General features: G+C 41.2%; 1 protein-coding gene across 1 annotated transcript; it reads right to left on the bottom strand.

Moving 5' to 3' along the window:
- Nucleotides 1–456: 456 nt before the first annotated feature.
- Nucleotides 457–23,035, bottom strand: LOC141786517 (5-hydroxytryptamine receptor 3B-like). The gene is made up of 12 exons (XM_074665129.1): nucleotides 22,911–23,035; nucleotides 22,612–22,680; nucleotides 22,476–22,532; nucleotides 11,667–11,738; nucleotides 11,389–11,472; nucleotides 10,255–10,311; nucleotides 9,639–9,790; nucleotides 8,850–8,894; nucleotides 8,641–8,750; nucleotides 2,313–2,482; nucleotides 620–780; nucleotides 457–492 (listed from the first exon to the last, which is right to left on the bottom strand). The coding sequence occupies exons 1-12, from the start codon at nucleotides 22,945–22,947 to the stop codon at nucleotides 457–459; spliced, it is 1,050 nt and encodes a 349-aa protein (XP_074521230.1). The 5' UTR covers nucleotides 22,948–23,035.
- Nucleotides 23,036–24,028: the final 993 nt, after the last annotated feature.

Below are 24,028 nucleotides of genomic sequence, written 5' to 3'. Positions count from 1 at the left end.
ACTTTCTGAGATCAGGAAGGAGGCCAAGTCCAGACACAGGAAGAACAGGACGGGGACTATGAAGTTGGCCACATAGAGGACTGAACGCCTCTTTAAAGTCATCTGTGAAATCATGGTTAAGATCAGGTTGGTCTTTTTGTTCCAACACTTCAGTTAAGAAAGCTCAACAGTCTTTGTGCCCACTGCATATCAATGAGCTGTCAAATCAGCAGGTTAGCATCATACAGGTTATCATAGAGTCAAAGTCTTTGTTTAATGCTCACTGTTTCTCTCTTTATAGACTGAACTACACTCAAATCAGTAAGCAGTGGGGACAGTTTGGCCATTTCAAAGCAACATCAGTGTTTGGAACCAAACTAGTGGAAAGAAGAAAAACTGGAGCTGTTCAGGATGAGGGGAGCTGAACAGGTGTGTGTTGATCCAAACAAGCTAATGCTCTGCAGCAGTCCATGTTGTTCAATCAATAGAATCAACATGTGAATAGAGTCTGGCCTGTTTGGAAGAGATGGACCAATGGGCTCTATGAAAATGTGTTAGTGTGTGTTAGTGTGTGTGTGTGTTTGTGTGTGTGTGTGTGTGTGTGCGCTTGCGCGTACAGACTCCTGCTGCTGGTACTCACTGTGTAAACCAGCATGCTTGAGGGAATGTTAAATTTAAAGACCATTGTAGTTTCCACGGTTACGTTCATGAGAAGCCACTCCGACTCAGTCTTCATGTAAGCACGAGTATCCTTTAACATGTATCCATTGGGGATACCTGAACGAAGCTGTATTTGTCCCACTGATGATAGAGAAAGAGAGACAAGTGTGAGTATTTTCTTCCAGTTCTAACAAAGACAAGGTATCTGGTCTTGGTGTCATGAAGTCCTGTACTAGCCCAGGGACTCCAGACCCTTTGACCTTGGTGAACTGTTCCTGATGTGTTCATTTTTGTCCTTTTTTTCCCAGAGGGGATCAGAAATGGCTGCAGGAGGAAGTGATGGAAGCAACTGGACAGACCTTTAACCAATCGGAGCCAAGTAGCATGTGACCCAGGGTAGCTCAGAGCTACTTAGAGCGTCCCTGTAAAAAGTGTTGAAATTGTCTGTCAGTGAATGAGAAAGTTGAGCAGTTGAAAGAAGAGGGTCAGTCACAGATTGAACAGAACGTAGAGAGAACTTTAGAGATTATTCTCTATCAATACTATCAAAGTGATGTCCTCACTCTCTGTAAACTCCATCAGATTCTTTGGATCTTTTAGAAACCTTTGAGTTATCAAACTGCCACACTTATCTCTAACCATGAAGGCTCTCTTAACACTTCTTGTTCATGGCTAATTCAACAGAGAGTCAACTGCTCTGATCAATGTTCAGCCATCTGTCACAGCTTTGATATGTCAACGTCATCATTACATTTTTAGGATCAAATCAAATCTGAGATTTTAGTTTCAGTTATAAGCCAGCTGTGATGGTTTGTAAACCAGCAGGGTTTTCTGGGACCCGAAGGGGGACTGAGGCAAAAACAGGTTTGAGGGTTTTTATTGAGAGATTAGGTTTAGATGGTGAGATGGAGAGTGTGGCTGTCGGTGAGCAGCTGTAGGGGTGATCCTTAGAGGCACTGGAAAGAGAGACATACAAGGGTTAGTCCCCAAGAGATCCAAAAAACACACATGCACAAAAACACAAGAGATACTATATCGATCTGATTACCACGGTGAGAGCAGGAATCAACTGGCCGGCCCATTCCTCCAGCAGAGCTTAAGTGCCGGCGCTCCTAATCACCCAACTCGAGACAGGTGTGCAGAGTGCAGCCGCAGGAAACCTCTAAGCAGCTCCACAGAGAGGGGAGGGGAAAGGAGAGAGAGAGCAGCTTCCACAACAGCCAGGATCATGACACCAGCTAACAAAAAGATAAATATCTGCAGCGCTCAGCTCACAGCTAAAATATAGTCCCTGTCATCTTTAGTGTGATGGAGGCCAGCTGGATGCTGATAGGGTTAAAAAGTGTTCTAATGTCTCTGAATCAAAAACAGACAGAAAATAAAACTTAATCCTACTCTACCCTTAAAGAAATAACAAACAATAAGTGACTTTAAGTCAAATGATAATGAAGATGAAAAGATGGAAATATCTCTAACTGTAAAATGGATGAAAGAAATGTGTTTTCTACATGTCTAAAGGTCCCACACAGTCGTAATTAGGCTCAAACAAACAGCTCGTTGTAATAAATAATAGACATGAGAATCAAAAAGTCAAATGTGGAGCATGTTTGGTCCCTGATCCCAAGAATCAGAGATTTAATGTTAAAAACACAAACATTCAGAGTTATACTCACGCTCATGTTGGATTGACTTGAATGTTAAGTTGCAGATCTGAGTGTCAAAGGGAAATCTGTAGAAATCCATCTTACAGGTGCTGACCAGCACCATGCCACTCTTTTGATTTATCCATCCATTAAACCTCATGGTGAGATACTGAGTGTTAAAGAGCTTATCTTTGTTTGTTCTGAAAGAGACAAAAAACAAGTGACTCTAAAAGCATGCTGTAGATTCAAAGTGTTGAAAAATTCTCTTTGTGTTTCTGCTTGAAATGAAGGCAAAAAGTTCATCATTTGAGTCAAATGAAGCTCTGAGCTCATCTCAGTGACAAAACGATAAAAACACTTTGACGGCACAGACTGAGCCCTAACACCTCAGACAGCAGCATGGACACATGGAGAGAGGACAGGTGCAGAGGGTCTTGTTACAGACCTGTGTCCTGGTAAACTCTGGATGTGGCTTAAAGTGTCACCAGTCTGTCACCTAGATAAGATCTCCCTACAAGTTCAAAGGGGGACCTTTGGAACTGAAACACCAGTAGATCTCTGCTCTGGCTTGATAATCCACATTCTTGCTTTTAGTGGATCCTTTCAGACCTGTTCAATCCTCTTTGTCTTTAGAGCTCTTCTCCTTTTAAGGGTAGATTGAAATTTGCCTTTCCTCATGAAAAAAGAAGAATCAGTGAATAGCAGCCTCCACTACCACCTGCTAGCTGTGACAGCAGCAGAAACTGTCCTAACAAAAACAACCTTTCAGAATCTCAATAGTGCTGTAGGGCTACCACATCAGTTATAAATATACAGTTTAAGGATTTTACTGGTCTGAAATATCTAAAGAAAAATACATCAAGATCGTTCCTCCCTGCAGCCATCAGAGTTTTTAATTCTTTAATCTTTGGAAGATGAGCCCAAACAACATGAATTTCCCTTTGGGGATGAATAAAGTATTCTATCTATCTATTTATCTATCTATCTATCTATCTATCTATCTATCTATCTATCTATCTATCTATCTATCTATCTATCTATCTATCTATCTATCTATCTATCTATCATGTAAATCAGGGGTTTTCAAAGTGTAAGACAGTGAACCTCTCTTCAGAGAACATGAGGTCGTAGGGGCCTCCCCTATTTAAATAAAACAAAAACTACTTATAATAAATAAACACTCCACTCTGGTTGGAACCACAAAACATATGAATGTTTATTTTATAAATTCTGTTCTAAACCAGTCCCCCAAATTTTAGCTGAAATGGGTAGGAATTAGATGAATTTCGTTCAATGCCTATATGTTCATTTATCATGATGACTTCATGAACATCAAACATTAAAATAAAATTAGATGAAAGCTCTTGAGCCAAGAAAGAAAGCATGTCCACTACTGCAAAAGAGAATAAAAGATCAATCAAAATTCAGGAATTAAAAAATCATTCAATTACAGATCAATCATACACAGAGCTGCTTTTAGCATCTGCAAAACTCTTGTTTAAGAAGACTGTTTAGTACAGCTTTTCAAACGCCAAAAGATTACAAATTCACCGTAAACAAGGTACACACTGTGGCCTTGGAGAATCTGGTGAAAGAAAAACCCAACTTTAAATATCCGTCGTTACCATTGTGCAAAATACGTAGGGGTCTGAGACCCCAAAATTGATATATGAGACCTGCTAAAAGGCTCAACGGCAACATTTCCAGAGGTCTCTTAAGAAGTACATTTCGCCATACATCGTTTAGCTGAGTTCATATGTTCACATTAGTGTGTGTTTGTGGACACATGCCCCTGAGGGATACGTGAGTGTCCTGTTTGGTTGCAGAGCAGAGCAGTTGTCCTGTAGCTGCCTGCATGGTTGCGCGTTCACAACTCTCCTCCGCTCTCTACAAAGCGCATGGCAATGTTCCACCCCGATGCACACAAAGGATAAACAAACATGTGTGTACGCACACACAGAGACGAGCATGCAGACAGCATCAGGGAAAATAATGATGAAACTACAGTGCATTTGTTTCCATAATTTTTGTGCTCAGTGCTAATTCAGACATGTAGTTTCTCTTCTTGGGCCTCCCCTGGACCCTTTAGCAGCCCCCAGGGGAGGCGGGCCTCACAGTTTGAAAACCACTGATTTAAATAAATGTGAAGTTAGGTCCAGAGTTTATTCAAGGCTGTTGTGGCTGACCAAGCTTCACAACCTACTCCTACCACAACCAGCATTTAACAGCAAAACAGTCAAAAACACAAACACTGGTCCTGAATCACGTCTCACAAGAGCAAGAGTGGAGCCACATATTTCTGTACAAAACTCTTTAAGCGCTTACTAGCTCCAACTACGTGTCTTCCTCTTGAATATTTAATTAGCCAGCATCAACTCCCAGTTCTCATGCATGCGTCACATGGGCTGTGAAATGGGAGTGAGTGCTTCAAATTGGCAGCTCAGCCCCACCCCCCAGTCTCTGCTCCACGTACTCTACTTATGCTGCATTTGTATTCAGAACTGGAAAGTCTGGAGTGGGAATGGCGTCACCGCCGAGTTTAGCATTCCAGTTGCTTGCCATAACAGTAGTATTTCTGTATATCAACATTAAATAATACTATATACATGGCTGACTTATTGCAACAAACATTAGTCAGAAATTCTAAAATTAAGAGAATCTAACAGGAGCTTAGTTACTATTTACCCTGGAACCTCAGAATATCCAACTTAGAACTCAGGGATAGTGTGAGTGCTCCAGCTTCCAAGTTGGAAATTCTGACCTTGGTGGGGGGCATTCAGTTGGGTGTTCCCACTCGGAACTTGGAAATTCCAACAAATGCAGCACTGGAATAATGGAGAAATGTTGTGTACTGGGCGTTCGTGTAGTGACGTAATGACTACACGACACGCCCACTAGATAAGACGGAAATCACAGAAAAACACGCGAGACACTGTTGAAAGTTTATAAAAAGGAAGAAGACAAAAAATAAGAATGAGCCATGGAAAGATTATCACTATTATTATGTCAAGAATTGAATAGACATATTTCTGTGTGTGCTGCAACATTTAATAACTTTAATCTTCTTTTTGGACAGTGAATTGAAAAATGATGAAAAAAAACCCCTGGTGCAGCACCTGTCAGGGGAGGCAGCACTCAAATTAAAAAGTTTCCAGCTGAAAATGGAAAGAGCCCTCTCTTCTGAGGCTTTTCTCAGCCATTTATGATATAAAATATAGATTGGGAAGCTTTGAAACATGTTGCATTTTTATTATTTGCATAGCAACATGCAAGTTTTACATTTCACAGAGCCATCGCACTAATAAATGGGAACAAATATTACAAGCTTCACTGAAAACATTGAGAGCCGCATCCCTGCGTCCAGAAATTGCCTGGACGCATGCGCTCTCTTCCAGCTTCCTCCCACGGTTCCACACAATAATGAACTCATAATCTCAAATATATATATGTATACATTTATCATACATAAATATATATATACATATATGTTTGTATTTTAGCTAATTAATTCTTGTCCCGAGTTGTTTCTTTAATTATTATCATTATTTTGTGGCAGAGTCAAAGAATATTAACATTTCAACGCTTTAAAATCAATTCATTATAAGGCAACAAGCAAAACGGTATTGAGTGTAAAAGCAGAGCAGAACATTCAAAGTTTAAATGCTACCCGGGCTCATATCTCTTTAAGAACAGTATAGTGGGCGTGTCATGTATTGACATCACTACGTGACACTCCCACTACATTATACCACCAGGGTTTTTTCTATCATTTTCAATTCACTGTCCAAAAAGAAGATTAAAGTTATTAAATGTTGCAGCACACACAGAAATATGTCTTTTCAATTCTTTACATAATAATAATGATAATCTTGATAAACCTTGGCTCATTCTTATTTTTTGTCTTCTTCCTTTTTTTAACCTTTAACAGTGTCTCGCGTGGTTTTCCGTGATTTCCGTCTTATCTAGTGGGCATGTCGTGTAGTCTTTACATCGCTACACAACACGCCCACTACACGACGCGCCCACTACACGACAGGCCTCTGTCTTGCAAGCCGCAGACAGATACACTTGGATTAATGGCCACTTATCAATTTCATGTACGCCTAAAATGTGCTGTGATAGAGAGAGAGTGCTTCTGATTGGCTGCTAAGCCCCATCCCTACTCCAAGTCTCAGCTGCACTTGTGCAGTGAAATTTGATCATTCTTTTGTGTGTGTGTGTGTGTGTGTGTGTGTGTGTGTGTGTGTGTGTGTGTGTGTGTGTGTGTGCGTGTGAGTGTGTGTGTGTGAGTGTGTGTGTGTGTGTGTGTGTGTGTGTAAATTATACTTGTTTTTGCAGCTAGGTGAGGTCCTGACCGTATGAGAGGCAGATTTTGCAAGATTTTAAACTGCAGTTATAGAGCAAAAACCTTTATGGCAATGCAGTGAATAGCACAAGGCTTTGATACACATATATGCATTTTAAGCCTGTACTGTTAAAAATGAGCGAGTTAAAAACGGGGTACAGAGAGAACAATCATGTCCTGGAGGGCAGACAATTCACCTTGTAGCAGATGGGAAGATTTCCTACACTCCTGTCAGACTGAAGCTCTCTGAGCAAAAACTGTCTCTCAGAAGAGTTAAGAAAGGATTCCAAATGAAGGAGGAAGGCGGTAAATCATGTCTGAAGATTGAGGTATGAAGACGTAGACATTTTTACAAAAAAAAAAAAAAAAAAAAAGGTGGAATCTGTGACTGCAGCGCACTCTGAGTTGCCACATCATGTGCTTATCTCTTGTGAGAACGCTTTAATCATCATGTTGCTTGAACAGTGATATCTCACAAACTGTAGAAGGGCATAAAGCTAAAGACATCCATTCAGCTGCGAGTGTGACTCTGTGACGGCGTGCACTCCGTCATGGAGGGGGAGTGTGTAGGGGGCCCATAGAGGGTGCGTCTCAATGCGTTAACTTGGTGCTTCCTCCGTCCTATCTCCTCCACGACATCAGAAGTACTTTCCCAGTCACCATTTTGAAGACTGTCCCAAAGCGACAGAGGAGAGAGGAGAGAGGCTGGAGGGGACTGATCGGAGGAGTTATAATCGAGGAGACACGAGAGCCGGCTTTGGGGAAGTCTTTTCACTGACAGACACGCCCCCATATAGAATATCACTCTCTGATTGGACACTGCAGCGGGTCAGACTTTACATGACACTTCACAAACGCAACAGAGTTTAATGAGAGAAAAGTCGAGCTGAAAACAGGCACAGAGGATCATTTAGAAACTGATCATAAATCTGGTAATACAGTGTTCGCTGTGAGTTTAAAGCACAAAACACTGAACACAACCATCATCAAATCAATTTAACAGAGGATTAATACAAAAAACTGACTGATAAATAAAATCTTCCTGAGACACAATAAGGTGGGTTACATTAATAAGCTTCAGAGTTCACAGTCAGATGGGCTCTATAAAGGCTAAATAATTCATAAATAATCTTACAATTACGCATTTTACCGGAAAAGTGATCCATGAGCTTTTAAACAGCACACAGAATAAACAGAGAGCAGGTTTTCTTCATGGTAACGTGTGTGTTTAACAGGTTAAAAACACGGATAAATCTCTGTCACTGTTTCTGTTTGATCAGAGTTATTACAGCGCACATGTGCAGACGCGCAAACAGCTGTTAGAGCTGACTGACAGATGATCCAGAGGTGATCAGCTGATGCCGTCATCACTGAAACACGTCGCTTCATGTGACGCTCTGAAGGAGAGGATGTCCCATTGCTCTAAAAACGAATCTCCTCCATCCTCTCTCCTCTCTTCATTTCCTCGCGTCTCTCCCATGCATCTCTGGTGGGAGGGACTAAGACGCAAGTGAATGACGCAAGTGGAGGAAGGAAGGATGGAACTTTGGAGCTTTGAGACGCACCCAGAGACGCACCAATTGTGTCATCTTTGTTGTATGGCCTTTGTCTTTTTCTTACTGCCCTCTGCTGGTTTGGGGGTGCAGTGCAGTCCCTTTTATCGCTTCTCAGCACTGCTTTGGTTTGTTTAATCTTCATGAGACTAAAGCTGCTGAGGAAATGCAGACAACAAGGGGGAATTTATGTTTTTGGTCCTTTTGGTTGAAAAGCACCCTCAGAAAGTGATGTTCCAGAGGCACCTGAACTACTCTCTGGCCTGAATAGGCTCAGAGGGGTCAGGGTATTGGGGTTAGTGAGGAGCATGAGGAACTGTCTGATGATACATACATACATACCAACACAGTGAATGTTTTAAAGGAAAACAAAGGTTTGTAACGAAAACTGAAAGAGTTTGGTCAGAAAGCCTTGTGCACAGAGCTTTTTCTGCTGTGGAGGACAGAAAGACAAACTTACACCTCTTCAATGGTTAAATCTGGTTTCCACAACAGCTCAGTAGGAGCAGTGATCTCGTAGGTCTCACAGAAATCCCTCGGTTTCCAGTTGATAAATTTATTTTCCCACCACTTAAAAGAACAAGATGTAAAGTTCAGTTAGTTGAGTCATATGGTCTTTTAACAAAAAAGACCAAAAAGTCAAACAAAAAGTCTTTAGAGTGAACTCACCATCATCATCCAAAAGTAAGAAACTAATTCCTGTTCCTTTTCTTTCTACGAGGAGAAACAAGAAAGTCCTGATCAAGCCTCAAAGGTCAGATAAACCTACATTTAATTATCATAAATGCCAGCAACAGCTTTAAAAAAAACATTAGCAACAACAAAATTCTGAAAAAGCTGAGTCATGTCAAAGAAGAAGCAGGAGAAACTATGAGTCATTATCAACAGGTTAGTCACATGAGTGAGTCGAAAAAAATGAGCCTCCAGAGAGGATTTCATCATCTGCACAACATGATATCATGAGAGGATGAGAGAATCTGGAGAAACCTCTGAACAACAGGGACAAGAACCAAAACTATGACCAGATGGACCTCAGGCAGCTCTGCATTAAAAACAGACATGACTCTGTTGAGGAGATCACTGCATTCATGAAAACAGACATAACTCTGCAGAGGAAATCACTGTATCAATAAAACAGACTTTACTCTGTAATGGAGATCCTTGAAAACTTTTGGGAGAAAGTTAGGGTTAGGGAGTCTTTCTAAAATAATTCACAAGTAATTTATGTTAGAGACAAAAGAAAGGAAAGACAAACTGACTGATGAGAAAGAATGACTGCTGTGTTGAAATTAGTGGATAACTTGAGGTCTAGAAACTGGACTTCATCCATTGGTCCATGGTCCAACTAAACACAGAGTGAGTTTGAGATCTACTCCCACAGACATTAATCCATAAAGCAGTAATATGGCTTCGGCAGAAGACAAAAAATAATAATAATTGAAGGTTAAAAACACTTACCACGTCTAAAATGCTGTAGAGGTTTATAAACAGCATTACATTTGTGGGGCTCCTGATATGTTTGGTTGGGCGGGTCCAGTAAAACTTGACTTTGTCCGATAAATGAAAGTAATTTACGATGTTGGTATAATTACAATGATCTGGCCAATCACCTACAGAGAAGACAAGACATTTTCATTAAAACAGTAATTTCCCTGTAAAAGAAGCAGTCATTAAGTCTGACTGTAAACTGGAGAGTAGTCACTTCATGTTCCTGTTCCTGGTTTGAATAAAACAGTTCTGTGAACTGCAGTAACTAATGACTGAGAAGAGTCACAAAGCATACAGTGACTTCTTTTCCAACTCAGCATGGCAGAGTGTGTGAACATAGCTGTACCCAGAGTCAAGAGGAAGATTGAACAGAAGAGCAGCTTGTGGCTTTAATTCAAAGAAAATGACTGAACATTAAGTTTTTCATTCAGCTCCAGTGTTTGGTCAAACGAGCTAAATGTCATGGGAATTAATCAAAAACTTGATAACTGTGAACAAGATTACATAAAACAGTCTGTATGTAATACAATAAAATTTGAATAATAACCTTCATTTATGAATCACTTTAACAAATAAAGGATCATACCTTCCTCAGAGTCGTACTGATCATCAGGAGGCTGAGTGTGATTGGAGCTGCTTCCACCTGACACAGAAAGAGTTCACAGGTTTTCATGTTGTCGTTATTTTCATGTTTATGTATTCAAGCAGGCTTTTGGAACCACAAGGTGAAGGTGATCAGCAGACCTCAGGGACCGCGGTGGAGTGTAAATATTTAAAAGGTCAGGTACTGAGGTGCTGATCCATGTAAAGATTTAAACACAAACAATAAAAATTTAAAATGAAATCCAAAATAAATGAGAGGGTCCAGCTGCAGACCTCCACTCTCAGCCGATTAACGGCTGCTCCAACGAATCGGAAGCCAGCTCCAATGTGAGACGGATGCGACGTAAAACTGTTCCCTTTTTTCAGTATTACATGTCTGATTGGCTATTCCACCTCCAGCTCCTCTGACGTAAGACAATCCTATTGGCCCTCGTTTATCAATCTTGGTGAGAATTTGCGCAGATCTGGGTGTAAAAATCAGTTTACCAATGTTCACGTGTGATTTATGAAACGTGCATACCAGGACCAATCACGGCGTACGCCTGATCAGCTGTTGATAAATGCGGCGTCTGAAAACAACCGGTTACATAACACGCCCCTAATTATTCAAGGTAAAGCTGGCCGAACCCAGGGCCGGTCCTACACATTTTGGTGCCCCAGCGAGATTGGCATTTGCGTGCCCCCCCTGGGTGCCCCCCCCCAACAAACATTACTCAGACATCACCACGAATTAAAGAACACAAACATGTTTTTTTTATTTTCTGGCTCATATAACAAAGTCAGTTTTACTCCTTTAAGGAGGTAAGAGAAAAAAATACAAATAAAATGCTAAAACAGTCTTCAAACAAGATAATTGTGCATTGGATGTCTCATTCACATTTATAGAGGTCATATAGTGAAGTTTTAACAAAATTACTAACAAAGTCAGCCAGTCCTAGTGGCAGTAAACATTTTTGTATGCATAGAAAAGGTGCTATTCAATACTCTTTGTATCACATCAAAGTCAGTTTTACTCCTTTAAACACGGATGATAAAATAAAATGTATAATGTTAAAATAGTAAAACAAACATTTGGTTGAACAACATGTTTCAGAGAGTGGTGTAGATGGGAGATCACCAGATGTTTGGGCTAGAGGAGCTGCACAGTGTGTGTCAGTGGAGGAGGTGCTGGATGTTGGGGATGTTGGAGCTGAAGGTGCAGCTGTAAACAAAGCACATTCATGCTCTTACACCACTGCATTGTCTTTTGTGTACAGTAATGTTACTGCACATAAACAAAACAAATACAATTTATTAAATTTGACTAAATCCTACATGTAATAGCAAGGTGTAACTGTAAACTACACCAACTTATCAATTACACGAGACCACAAATAATTGGCTGGAGTTACTTACATGCTTCAGAGAGTGGTGTAGAAGTCCCTTCTCCTCCAGGAGTTGGGGGCTTCAAGAATTTGCTGAGTGTGTCTGTACGAACACAGGTACAGTTATTAGCCTAGCAAAAGCATGTATAGCTGCACAGTACAAACAATTTAAATCATTTTTGTAATTGATAATTGTAGTCACATTATCACTGATATAATGGGGCAGCCTGCTACTAATTTTGAGACTCAAGGCAAGCATGATGACAAGGGTTTGGGTTTGTACCTCTGCAATGCAGGTGTAAAGTAGTAACCTAGTTTTTAGTAATAAAACTACTAAGCCCAAACGTGAGGAATGAGCATTCATCTCAATCTGTATGAATCTATCAATAGCCCATCATAACATTGCATTATCTAGCTAGCTTTACCTTTAGCTTTACTACTTTTATTATTACTTTATTACTTAGCTAACACTAGCGTTAGCGCCTGTCAGCCTAAAATAACACAGAAACGCAAAACAGCGCTTTGTTGACATAGCTTACCTCTTAATTGGGCTTTCCTTTCCTCCTTCTCTTTTCTCCGTTTTCTGCCCTGCGCACCTGAGGGTTTGTGCCTTTTCATTTTTAAAGAACGCTACCTGTCTGCCTGATATGATATGCGCGGCGGCAGCGGCACCAACATAGGGTGCGTCTCAATGCGTTAACTTCGTGCTTCCTCCGTCCTATCTCCTCCACGACACCGGAAGTACTTTCCCAGTCACCATTTTGAAGACTGTCCCAAAGCGATAATTGCGCTCAGAGGAGAGAGGAGAGAGGAGAGAGGAGACTGATCGGAGGAGCTATGATCGAGGAGACACGAGAGCCGGCTTTGCGGAAGTCTTTTCACTGACCGACACGCCCCCATATGGAATATCACTCTCTGATTGGACGCTGCAGCAGCTCAGACTTCACATGAAACTTCACAAACACAACGGAGTTTAATGAGAGAAAAGACGAGCTGAGGACGGGCACGGAGGATCATTTAGAAACTGATCATAAATCTGGTATTAAAGGGTTCGCTGTGAGTTTAGAGCACAAAACACTGAACACAACCATCATCAAATCAATATAATCAGAGGATTAATACAGAAAACTGACTGATCAATAATATCTTCCTGAGACACAATAAGGTGGGTCATATTGATAGTAATATAACCCACTTTATCTGATCGTGAACTCTGAAGCTTCAGAGTTCACGATCAGATTGGCTCAAGATAAAGGATAAATAATTCATAAATAATCTCACAATTACGCATTTTACCGGAAAAGTGATCCGTGAGCTTCTAAACAGCACACAGAATATACAGAGAGCAGGTTTTCTTTATGGTTACGTGTGTGTTTAACTGGTTAAAGGAACAGACAAATCTCTGTTACTGTTTCTGTTTGATCAGAGTTATTACAGCGCACGTGCCCAGACGCACAAACAGCTGTTAGAGCTGACTGACAGATGATCCAGAGGTGATCAGCTGATGCCATCATCACTGAAACTGGTCGCTTCATGTGACGCTCCGAAGGAGAGGATGTCCCATTGCTCTAAAAACGAATCTCCTCCGTTCCTCTCTCCTCTCTTTATTTCCTCGCGTCTCTCCCATGCATCTCTGGTTGGAGGGACTAAGACGCAAGAGAACGACGCAAGTGGAGGAAGGAAGGATGGAACTTTGGAGCTTTGAGACGTACCCCATGTAGTTGTGTTTACGCGCACGTCTTGATTGGGCTGCGGTTGCCAGTTGTGCAGAGACATATCCCCCCCCACTAAAGCAAGCAGCAGCAGCATCGTGTCTCTGTTCAAGTGCATCAGCCAGGCCAGATGAAATATTGTAAATAAAAAGTGTATTTATTCTTGCTTATTTGTTCATTGTGTAGAAAAGGAGGGGGGCACCTGGGCGCCCAAATATTCTTATTTTTATTTTTTATTTTTTTGTGAGGCGCCCCAAGCACACCTGGCGCCCCAGGCAAGAAACTGCTTTGCCTGTAGGACGGACCGGCCCTGGCCGCACCCACGGAATTTACGACATGGGGTGCTTCCCAATGTGCCAAAAAAATGCAGTCTCCTATCTCCTCTCTCCTCCGCGACACCGGAAGTACTTTGTGAGCAGCCATATTGGAGGACATTCCAAAGTGCCAAATGTGCTCGGAGGAGAGAGGAGAGAGGAGAGAGGAGACTGAGCTGGAGGAGGCATAATCGAGGAAACACAAGTGCAGGCTTCGCGGAAGTCTTTTCACTGACAGACACGCCCCCTTGTAACGTATCAGAGCCGGCCACAAAGCGTCAGCTGTCCACATGTGTGAAACGTGAGCACCATGGAGCAAGATACGCTGTTTAAGTGTAAAGCCTGGCTCGCACTTCAGGATTCTCGCCCCGATTTAACCCAGATTCGGTCCTCCCCACAATCAGGGAAAAAATCTGGTCGGAGACTTAAATCAGCCCCGACGTTCGGCAAAGATTATCTTCTAGTGTGAGCGGTTGACAGATGAATCTTTAGCCCCACGATCGTCTCACAGACTCGTCGGAGCTGCCCCGATAATTTTCAAACATGTTTGATATTTATCTGGATGATTACAACATTCATTCTCACTGAGGATGACAACAAACAATTAGAAAGAGCCCCAGAGACCGGACAACAGACAACAAGGCTTAAAGTGAAACTGAAAGGCTCCGGGTCAGCTGACTGCGCGCTCCACTGGCTCACTCCAGCCAGTTCAATAATGCCTTTAAAAATAACACATAACCACGCCATTTTCATACAGTAGCAAACTGTTGTTTTCTCAGTGATGGGTGTGAGATCATGCCATTATTGGCTGATACAGCAACAGTTTCACCTCTGTCCCTCTGCGTGCGCGTAATGGATGAAAGGCACCGCTGCAGACAGCTCTGCTTCTCTCTCCTCCTGTCCCACCAGTGAGCTAAGCAGTGTTTATAGCAGAATAAACACATTATTTATGAACACAAAGTGGCCCCAACATAAGAATTAAAAACTATCACTCTGGGCCTGGGAAAACGTGACATTTTTCTTTTTCATTCATGAACATATTCATGTTAAACTGATTTAAAAGTGAATATGAATTTTCCGTGGTCGAGCGCCCTGTTGTTTACATTATTTTCCTTAATTTAGTTTCTCCCGTGCGTTCAGACCGGTTTATCCAGCTGTGATGCTGTCATCACTAAAATACGTCGCTTCATGTGACGCTCCGAAGGAGAGGACATCTCAATGCTCATAAAATGAACCTCCTCGTCTCCTCTCTCCTCTCTTCGTTTCCTCGCGTCTCCGGCATGCATCTCTGGTGGGCGGGACTAAGACGCAAGTGGAGGAGGCGAGTGGAGGAGGCGTGGATGGAACTTTGGAGCTTTGAGAAGCACCCATGGAAGGACGCATTACGGGGAAAAAGGAACTTCTCCATGCCTGTAATCGGCAACGCTATAGCAGCAGAGGTAGAGAGGAAATGACACGTTGCTGCGTTGTTCGGCAGTCGGAAAATAGAGCGAATCAGAAAAAAAATCATCTGCAAGGAAATCACTGCAGTAATTCAGCAGCGTGGATGTGACAAACTAGAATACATCTGAGTTTGAAACATTTAATTTACACATCGTTTGTTTACACCTTGGTTAAGTAATCCTTGTTGTCTGACTGTTAGAAGCCACAATATTGGTTATTGTTTCCATTCAGGACCAGAAACGTGGAAAGTTGTCTTTCAAAGATGTGTTTGAGCTCTTAAAGAAGCTGCAGACTCCAGCCTGAACCTGAACCTGTCACAGACTGAGGAGGGAGTGGAGCTGAAGTGTGTCATTCGTGCGCAGTTACACACAGGTAGTCCGGAGATTTATTCGTACCATGAGACGAGCACATAGGTTGTGATCTCATGTAAATGAACGTCCTTCGTAAGGATCAATATATTGATCCTTACAATATTATCATTTACATCATCTTCACGGTAAATCCTGTAATCAATACCGCTTCCTTAAAATAAAAACCTTTTTTAAAAGTTTGATCCAGCGTCGTCTGAATGTTCTCTGCGGAGACTTTATCATGGACATGGGAGTGCATTAAAAACTTATAACAGCCTCTCTATTTACACATTTTTCGGTAAACCGATCGAGGAAACATTTTTTGTAAACGTAGAAATCAGCTGACAGCTCCTGCTGTTCTTTCATAGCGAAGTATTTTATAGATTGGCGGAATAACAGTGAGCAGTTAAAAGCATTCTTGATGTCATATCTAATTCAAGGATCTAAATCTAAATAATCTAAGAACATGAGTTTTTAATTCTGAAAATGTTTTTGTTCATATGATCTAATAATTCTCCTTCACAGATGGATTTCCCTCGGCACAATCCGGCTCTCCACTGGCATGAACGACGCCCACGTTCAGATTGATAAATGCCGATCTGTGCGTGGAAAGGAGCGTACACTCATTTTTCAGGCATACGCACGTTTGATAAATGAGGGCCATTGGATTGTTGAAATTACTCTAATCGTATCACATAAACAAATATGAATAATGAAACAGACTTGAACTTATTTTACTTTTATGTGTTGAATATGATAAATTAATATCTTTAAACCTTGTATTGATGCTGCTATCTCCGTTGTACAGTTACAACAGCAGTTATGTAAAAGAAAGGTTGTGATAGGACTCTCAGGCAAATAAAACAATTGTGCATCTCAAATGAAAACGCTCAGGATCATTGCATAAAACGGAGGAGCTCACGCACTTATGTTGCTTTGCTCATAACCTGCATTTTGTAACTCTTATTTTAATGCAACACACGCAGAAAAATACGCATGTCTGCCCAAATTAACTTTTAAGACAATAATCTGGAGCGTTTTCTTTTCATTTCCTTAGTATTACGTCATTTCCTTCTGACAGTGGAGGAGTATATGACATCACTTCCTTCTGACGATGGAGGTGTAGAGTATCCAAGACAAGTCGGCTGAGAGTGGAGGTCTGCAGCTAGACCAGTCTTTTTCAACCCCATTTGAATTCCAGGCGACCCCATGTGGGCTTGCCTGGAATTCAAATGGGGTTGCCTGGAATTTCCAGCAGTTGATTCATTAAAAAAAAGAAATAATAAAAATTAAAAAAAAAAAAAAAAAAATATATATATATATATATATATATATATATATATATTATTAATGATTGAATAGGCCCGTATATTTCATTTAAATTAAAACACCAAACATTTTCGTTTATAATAATAACTATTATGTAACTACTAATAATAATAATAAAACAAGTTTAACCCTCTCTACTGGATGTTACGTCAGACATGAGATGCGCTCTCCCCACCACACCACATTACTTTGAAAACAAAAAAACACAAATAAACAGACTCCCACTGAAAAAATCTGATATTGGTCTGCATTCACGCTTTATTTAGAGAATTTTCAGTGCGTTACTTTCACACAAAACACCGCTTAACAAGGCTCTAGTTCTCATTGTGTCGTAAAACAGTGCTACCGCAGCTGGCTACCTGGCTACGAGGCGCTCGCCCCTTGGTGTATCAGTCCGCACGCACAGCTTGACAGATATAAACAAACACAGGTAGTCTGCCAGGACGGAGAGACACAATGAGAACTAGAGCCTTATTAAACGGTGTTTTTGTATATATATATATATATATATATATATATATATATATATATATATATATATATATATATATATATATATACTTATATATATATACTTGGCGCTACCCAAGTAGCTGCCTGTTGCAGCAGCTCTCTCGTCTTTGTCCGTTTCTTGTAATTTTTTCGTCTCTTTTTCGTCATCTTTGTATTTGGAGTGGATCATCACTTTGTATGGTTCATTGTCGGTCACGGACACCAAACTTTTTGTGTCTTCGGCGGTATTTTTTACTACTTTTCTCCTGTGTTTGTCTGGAGATCCTACATGTAACCATGGCTGCATTGTTTACATGCGAAATTAGCTGTTAGCAGCCTGTAGCATGTCAATGCTAACTAGTGTAGGGCTTGATGATTTCCCTCGAGCTGAGGAGGAGGCGGTGAGGACGACGTGCTGGTTCTCGGATGTGAGCTGGGAGGTGACGACATGGACCTGTCCTTCCATCCATCGTAGTTGGGAACGTGGGATCTCGCTCCGGGGGATGGATGAGCTAGCTGTGCTAACCCAGCGGCATCATGCTGTTCACGGACGTGGCTGATGGAGCAGACATCGGACGCCGCAACACATCGGAGGAGCTTCGCCTGCTGTGAGCAGCCAGGATCCAGGAGACAGAGACTGAACAGACTGCTGGGGAGGCTCAGTCCTGGACCCTGTGGAGGTGGAGACTGGCTGGGCTGGAGAGTGGTGGACGAGTGGTGGACGGGATGTCGTCATCTAATTTCTTATGGACATTTTTGTACTTTCTATACTCTTTCTTACTTTTGTTTTCTTAAATGCTGCGGTGACTCCTGAATTTCCCCTCGGGGATAAATAAAGTATTTTCTATTCTATTCTATTCTATTCTATTCTATTCTATTCTATTCTATATATATATATATATATATATATATATATATATATATATATATATATATATATATATATATATATATATATCGAAATCTATTACATGAACAAAAACAATCATTTGTTTTAGGTGTCTGGGGTCGCCCGAAACTTTTGATGTAAAAATGGGGTCACAGCCCAAAAAAGGTTGGGAACCACTGAGCTAGACACTCTTGAAGCAGTTTGTGGGGTTTCCCTGCTCTCTCTCTCAACTCTGCTTTGGGCTGAGCAGGAGCTCACTTTGTGAGCTTCACTTCATGTGATTATCAGCTGATCAGATCATTATAGTGATCACCAAGAAGCACTGCTGTTTTGCCTAACGTGGCTTCGCCTTACGCCGCCTGGTATTACTGGACTTTGCTTTGCTTTATATGTTTTGCCTTGACTCGGCTGGGCCATGGTACACCTGGGTTTGGCTGCCTGAGTCATATGTGTATCCTGCCCAGAACCAAACCTAATTGTCGTTGAGCCTGCTGAGTCTGAGCCTTACTTGTGCTCTCTCAGCCGAACTTAACTTGGCTCAGAACAACTGGGACTATTTGTTTTAAGTGTGTGAAAGTGAGTTAATTAATTTGATTTGGATTTCTTCTTTTGGATTTTGGTTCAGCACTGATTTGAGTCATTTTGTTTCTGTCTCCTTTTCTTCCTGGTTTGATATTTCCTTTTTCCCCTTTTGGTTTATTCGCTTATTTCCTTGTGCCTTAATTCTTTTGTTGTCATATTAGAACTTTGGACACAGTTATTTCTTTTGGTTTGTTTCTTTTGTGAATAACAGTTATTTCTGAGGGTTGGTTTGGGTACCCCAAGGGTAATGTGGTATTGACTGTTTATTTGTGGTAAAGTAATTTTGGTTCAGTTCGGTTCAGTTATCTGTTTTCTGTTATTTCTTTATTATCCAGTGTAGTAGTTGTGTTCAGGCTACTTTAGCAGTTACCTTTGGTGGCCTTAAATGTATTTTTGATTTATTTGTGGGTTAGTTGGGTTTTTGGTTTGTGTTAATTGAATTAATTTTCTCTCCCTCTCCTTATAGGACTGGAGTCTGGTGGTGGTGGTCCTGGGTTCCTGGTGGTGGTGTTCCCCCTCCTCGTGTGTGGTGTGGTTCTTCTTGAGTTTTTGCACAGTTCAGTGTGTGTTTTTCACAAGTTACTGGGTGTTCCCTTCCCCGTCACATCCCAATCCAGCCCACTGGTGAGCCCAGTCCTGCCAGGTCCCCTTTTTCCCTTGTTTTCTTGTCTTTTGGAGTGTGTGGGTGCTTTTTATGAATTAAACCTTTTAATCTGTTCTTGTTTGAAAAATAAAGTTTCTGTGTACTTTCTAATGTGAACCACGTCTCTGGTTCCTCTTTGTGGACTGACCTGTGTGCCTATCATCAGTGAAAGTGAACCCTTTCCCTGGGTGCAAGTCCAAGGGTGGCGTTGCCTGGCTCTATTATCAAAAGTAAATTAAGGGAAACTCAGACCCCGTCCACTCTAGAGAGAGTGTGTGTGTGCGTGTTTAGGCTGGTTTCTTTCACCTCCTCCACTCGCCACATTTTGATAACAGAGCTTTGCAACTTTTATATAACTGGTTGGTTGTTCCTTACTTGACCTACTGTTTTGAAGTATGAGGAACTGCAAGTTAAACTTCCATCCTGCCAAACTTCATTTTACAAAAAAGAGCAATAAGGAATATTAACAGAAGTCCATACAGAGCTCCCTTAAACCCCAGTATTCATTAAGTTACAGTTGCTGAAGCTTAATCATAGATTTCAACATGCTACAATTTATGTAAAAAGCTAATAAAAAGCTCTGACCATCAAACATTCAGTACAAATTTAAAAAGGGAGAAAGCATTACAAGTTAAAAGGATTAGAAATATTTAAAAAATCAAGATCCAGAACCACGCTAAAGGAGCACAGTATTACAGTTAAAGGTTTCTCTTTATGGAACAACCAGGACAGGGACTCTAAGGAAACCAAATCATTCAGTATCTTCACAATACATGCATAAACAAATACAGGGATGAAAGATATTCTTAAACTTTCAACTTAAAATAAATAAATAAATAAGTCAATAAATAAGAATAAAACCACCAAAATATTACTGACAACCATGATACGATTTTTTTTAATTTTTTTTTGTTGGGTTTTCTTTTTGTTTGATGTAAATTTGCATTTAGGTTGTAAATTGCTTTGCCTGTCTTCTTTCTGCAAAAAAGAATGAAGGCAAAGCTGAAAGGCATGCTGGCAGACAGTATTTTTGTTTTTATCTAATCATGTGTTTAACATTGAATGAATGAAGGGGCAGATACAATAAGACTTTTTCTCTTTTTTGCTCCTTTTCATTTGTTTGAGATTTGTGTTGTTTTTATATTGTACTTTTATTTTGTTGCAACATAAATTAAAAAAAAAAAAAGTTAAAATAAATAAACTAAGAAAAAAAAAAACCTCATCCATCTTTCAGTGAGAGCTGTCCCTTCAGCAGGCAGAGGACAACTGGTTTCTCTAGTCCATGACACACAGCGGCCCTCATTTATCAATCTGAACGTGGGTGTAGGGTACGCTCAAATCCCACACCAGGTCTGAGTTTGTGTTTGCAGGTTTCATGTCATTATTAGATCATATGAGCGTAAATCATTTTCAGACAGAAAAACAGAGGTTTACAGAGAAATATTTAAATATTAATAGTTAAATTAGATATGAAACAATAGTGGTTCTAACATTTTACTCCTCTTCTGTCAAGCTTTCACATACATCACTTATAAAAGAGCAGAGAGCTGTCAGCTGATTTCTCCACAAAATAAATAAAAAAAGATTACTCTATGGGTTTTAAAAATAAAAAATAGAGAGGCTGTTATGTGCCACTAATGTTTTGTTTCTGTTTTATCTTGAGGCCACCTTGGACCTCCATACCTGCTTCGCTCCTGATCCCTGGCACCTCTGAGCTGGCTTCAAAAGCCACTGCTTGGCTCCTCCCACACTCTCTCCCACACTGCAGCCAGGATCAGCAGCAAGGCAGCAGCTCCTCTGAATCCTTTCTGGTCTTTTCTTTCAGTTTTTTGTAATAAATGATTGTTGAAACTTCACTTAATGTCTCCTATGTTGCCTCCCCTGAGCCAGGGTCGTAACAAGGCTGTTATCAGTTTTTAATACACCCCCATGTCCATGATAAAGTCTCCGCAGAGAACATTCAGAGGATGCTAAATCAAACTTTGAGCCAGGATTTTTTAAGGAAGCCGTATTGATTACAAAATATACTGTGAAGATGATTATTTCACTCCTCATAATCTTATCATGTAAACGTGAATTGTGTGTGAAAAAGTGACCGTTTCATATTAAATTGTGTTCATTTACATGGGATCACAAACAACCCGCTCGTCTTGTGGTACAAGTAATCATAAAACTCATTGACACACTTCTTGTCCAGGCACCAAATCAACCACGAATAAAGTTAATGGGATCAGTTTTTAGGTGCACTAGTTTGCAGAATTGAAAATGTTTTATCTGTATCTGACACACAGTGCAGGTTAGTCTGTCCCTCCACCACTTCTGCCTGAAACTAACGCAGAGCCGGTGAGAGCTCCTCTCCCTCCTCAGTCTGTGACAGGTTCAGCAGGAGGGGGTGGAGAACATCTCTGCAGTCACTGTGTGAGGGTCTCATCAGGTCCAGGATCAACCTTGACCTCAGCTTTTATAGACAGCCAGGAGACCTGGACTCTTCCAGGACCATGTGGTGCTTTAAGGGCATTTTGAGTGATGTGGCAGACGGTGACCTGAAGTTTGGGAATGTGCTAAAACTATGATGTTTTTATTTATTTATTTATTTATTTATTTATTTATTTATTTATTCAATATTTCAACAGAAAGTTTGTTGAAATAATAATTTTGAGTTGAACTGAATTACTTGGGTAAATTGAGTAAGAGCAGCAAATAAAGTGGTTCAAAAAAAAAAAAAATCTGTCTGTCCGTCCGTCCGTCTGTCTACAGGGAAACATGCTATGCCTCAGGTTGTATTTCCATCCTTTTGCCATTGAAAGTTATTTCCACTCCTGTGGCTCTTTTCTTTTGATCTGGTTCAGATGAATGAGTGATTTATTGTTGCATTATGTGTGTGGTGTCAGTGACACTATCCAGCTGCTACCAGCCAATCAGAAACCACATTTGGTCAAACAGGCAGTTTGATATAAGAGCAAACTAAGCAGCTATGAAACAAACAAGATGACATAAACCTATAATATAGTCTGCACCAATCTGTCAACAATAACCTCCATTTATCATTCACTTTAACAGACAAACAAACACACAAAGGTCCGTACCTTCCTCAGAGTCGTACTCATCATCAGGAGACTGAGTGTGATTGGAGCTGCTTTCACCTGACACAGAAAGAGTTCACAGGTTTTTTTCTGTCATTATTCTTTATCCCACTGAGAAACAAAATCCCTTTCTACATACCGTCCAAGTGGCTCTGGTTGTAGGGACCTTCAGCATCAGGAGGCTGTGTGTGGTTGGAGCTGCTTCCACCTGACACAGAAAGCATGATCAGCTTCTGATTGAAGCATTCTATCTTTGCATATGCACCCCCCCTCTTTCAACAATCAATGCTTTTCCTGCTCACAGAGCTCACAGCTCACTGACACACCATCAACACTTTGCTTCAATGAAATCAACTCTGCATGAATGTTTGTGAATAGTTGGAATCAAAGTGTAGAGCTCCACAGCAGCATGCTTCAAAGAGAAGAGAGCCAGCTTACCCGTGAGGAGGAGCAGAAAGAGGAACCCTGCAAACATCCTGACCGTGGAACGTCTCCTGTCACTAAGGATCCCTGTCCCTCAGACTCTCTGCAAGATTCTGACTGTACACATCACTGCCTTGTTGTGGAAGAGGGCAGGCCACACCTACAACAAAAGCTTTTTTCCTTCCTCTAAATGGCATCAAGCTCAACCATTAGCACACTGTGGGTAAATCTATTTTCTCCTCCAAACAAAGCAGTTTACTCCTCAGCACATCCTCTGTGGTGGCTCCAAAGTTTACCAAGAAAAAGCTTTTTAATGGAAGAGCTTCACCCAGCAGCTTCCACACAGCCATGTGTCATTCCTCTTCAGTGCTGTTGATCTTTGAATCCAGTCTGTTTTGAACAGAGATCAAATCACTCCCTCAGACTCCCTTAATAAAGACTTTGTAGACCACTTCAGGGGTCAGACTGACCAATGCAACAAAATCCCAGGGGAAGCAGCAAAGCAGCAGTCCCCAAACCAAAATGCATCTCTGCACTGCCAGCTGTATAAAGATCTCAAAGGCTGAAACCAGGTGAGCCTCTTTGATAAGAGCTCAATCCCAAACCACCCCCTACATACTACCCCTTCACTTCTGAGTGTAACTCCAAATGAAGTCACACTCCTGGCTGTGGAGGGCGCTCTTATTGAAGGGGGAGGGAACAAATATGACTGGCAGGAATGGGTGGCCCTCTTCACTTCACTGGGACACAGAATACTGGTCGCCATGGCAACAGAAAGACCCTCTCTGTGTATGGCTGTCAGAATAGAATAGTATAGAAAATACTTTATTTATCTCCGAGGGGAAATTCAGGAGTCACAGCAGCATTTAAGAAAACAAAAGTTAGAAAGTGTATAGAAAGTGCAAAAAGGTCCACAAAAAAATAGACAATGACAGCCCGTCCACCACTCTCCAGCCCAACCAGTCTCCACCTCCACAGGGTCCAGGACTGAGCCTCCCCAGCAGTCTGTTCAGTCTCTGTCTCCTGGATCCTGTCTGCTCACAGCAGGTGAAGCTCCTTCAATGTGGCATCGACGTCCGATGTTTGCTCCGTCAGCCACGTTTGTGAACAGCATGATGCCACTCTGCCCTCCA

This window comes from Halichoeres trimaculatus, unplaced genomic scaffold (genome assembly GCF_033239565.1).
Source record: "Halichoeres trimaculatus isolate MK-OKI-2021-1 unplaced genomic scaffold, fHalTri1.1 fHalTri1_scaffold_37, whole genome shotgun sequence".
NCBI lineage: Eukaryota > Metazoa > Chordata > Actinopteri > Labriformes > Labridae > Halichoeres > Halichoeres trimaculatus.
Note: the sequence above shows the minus strand (reverse complement) of the source record. Positions and strands in the feature narration are given on the sequence as shown.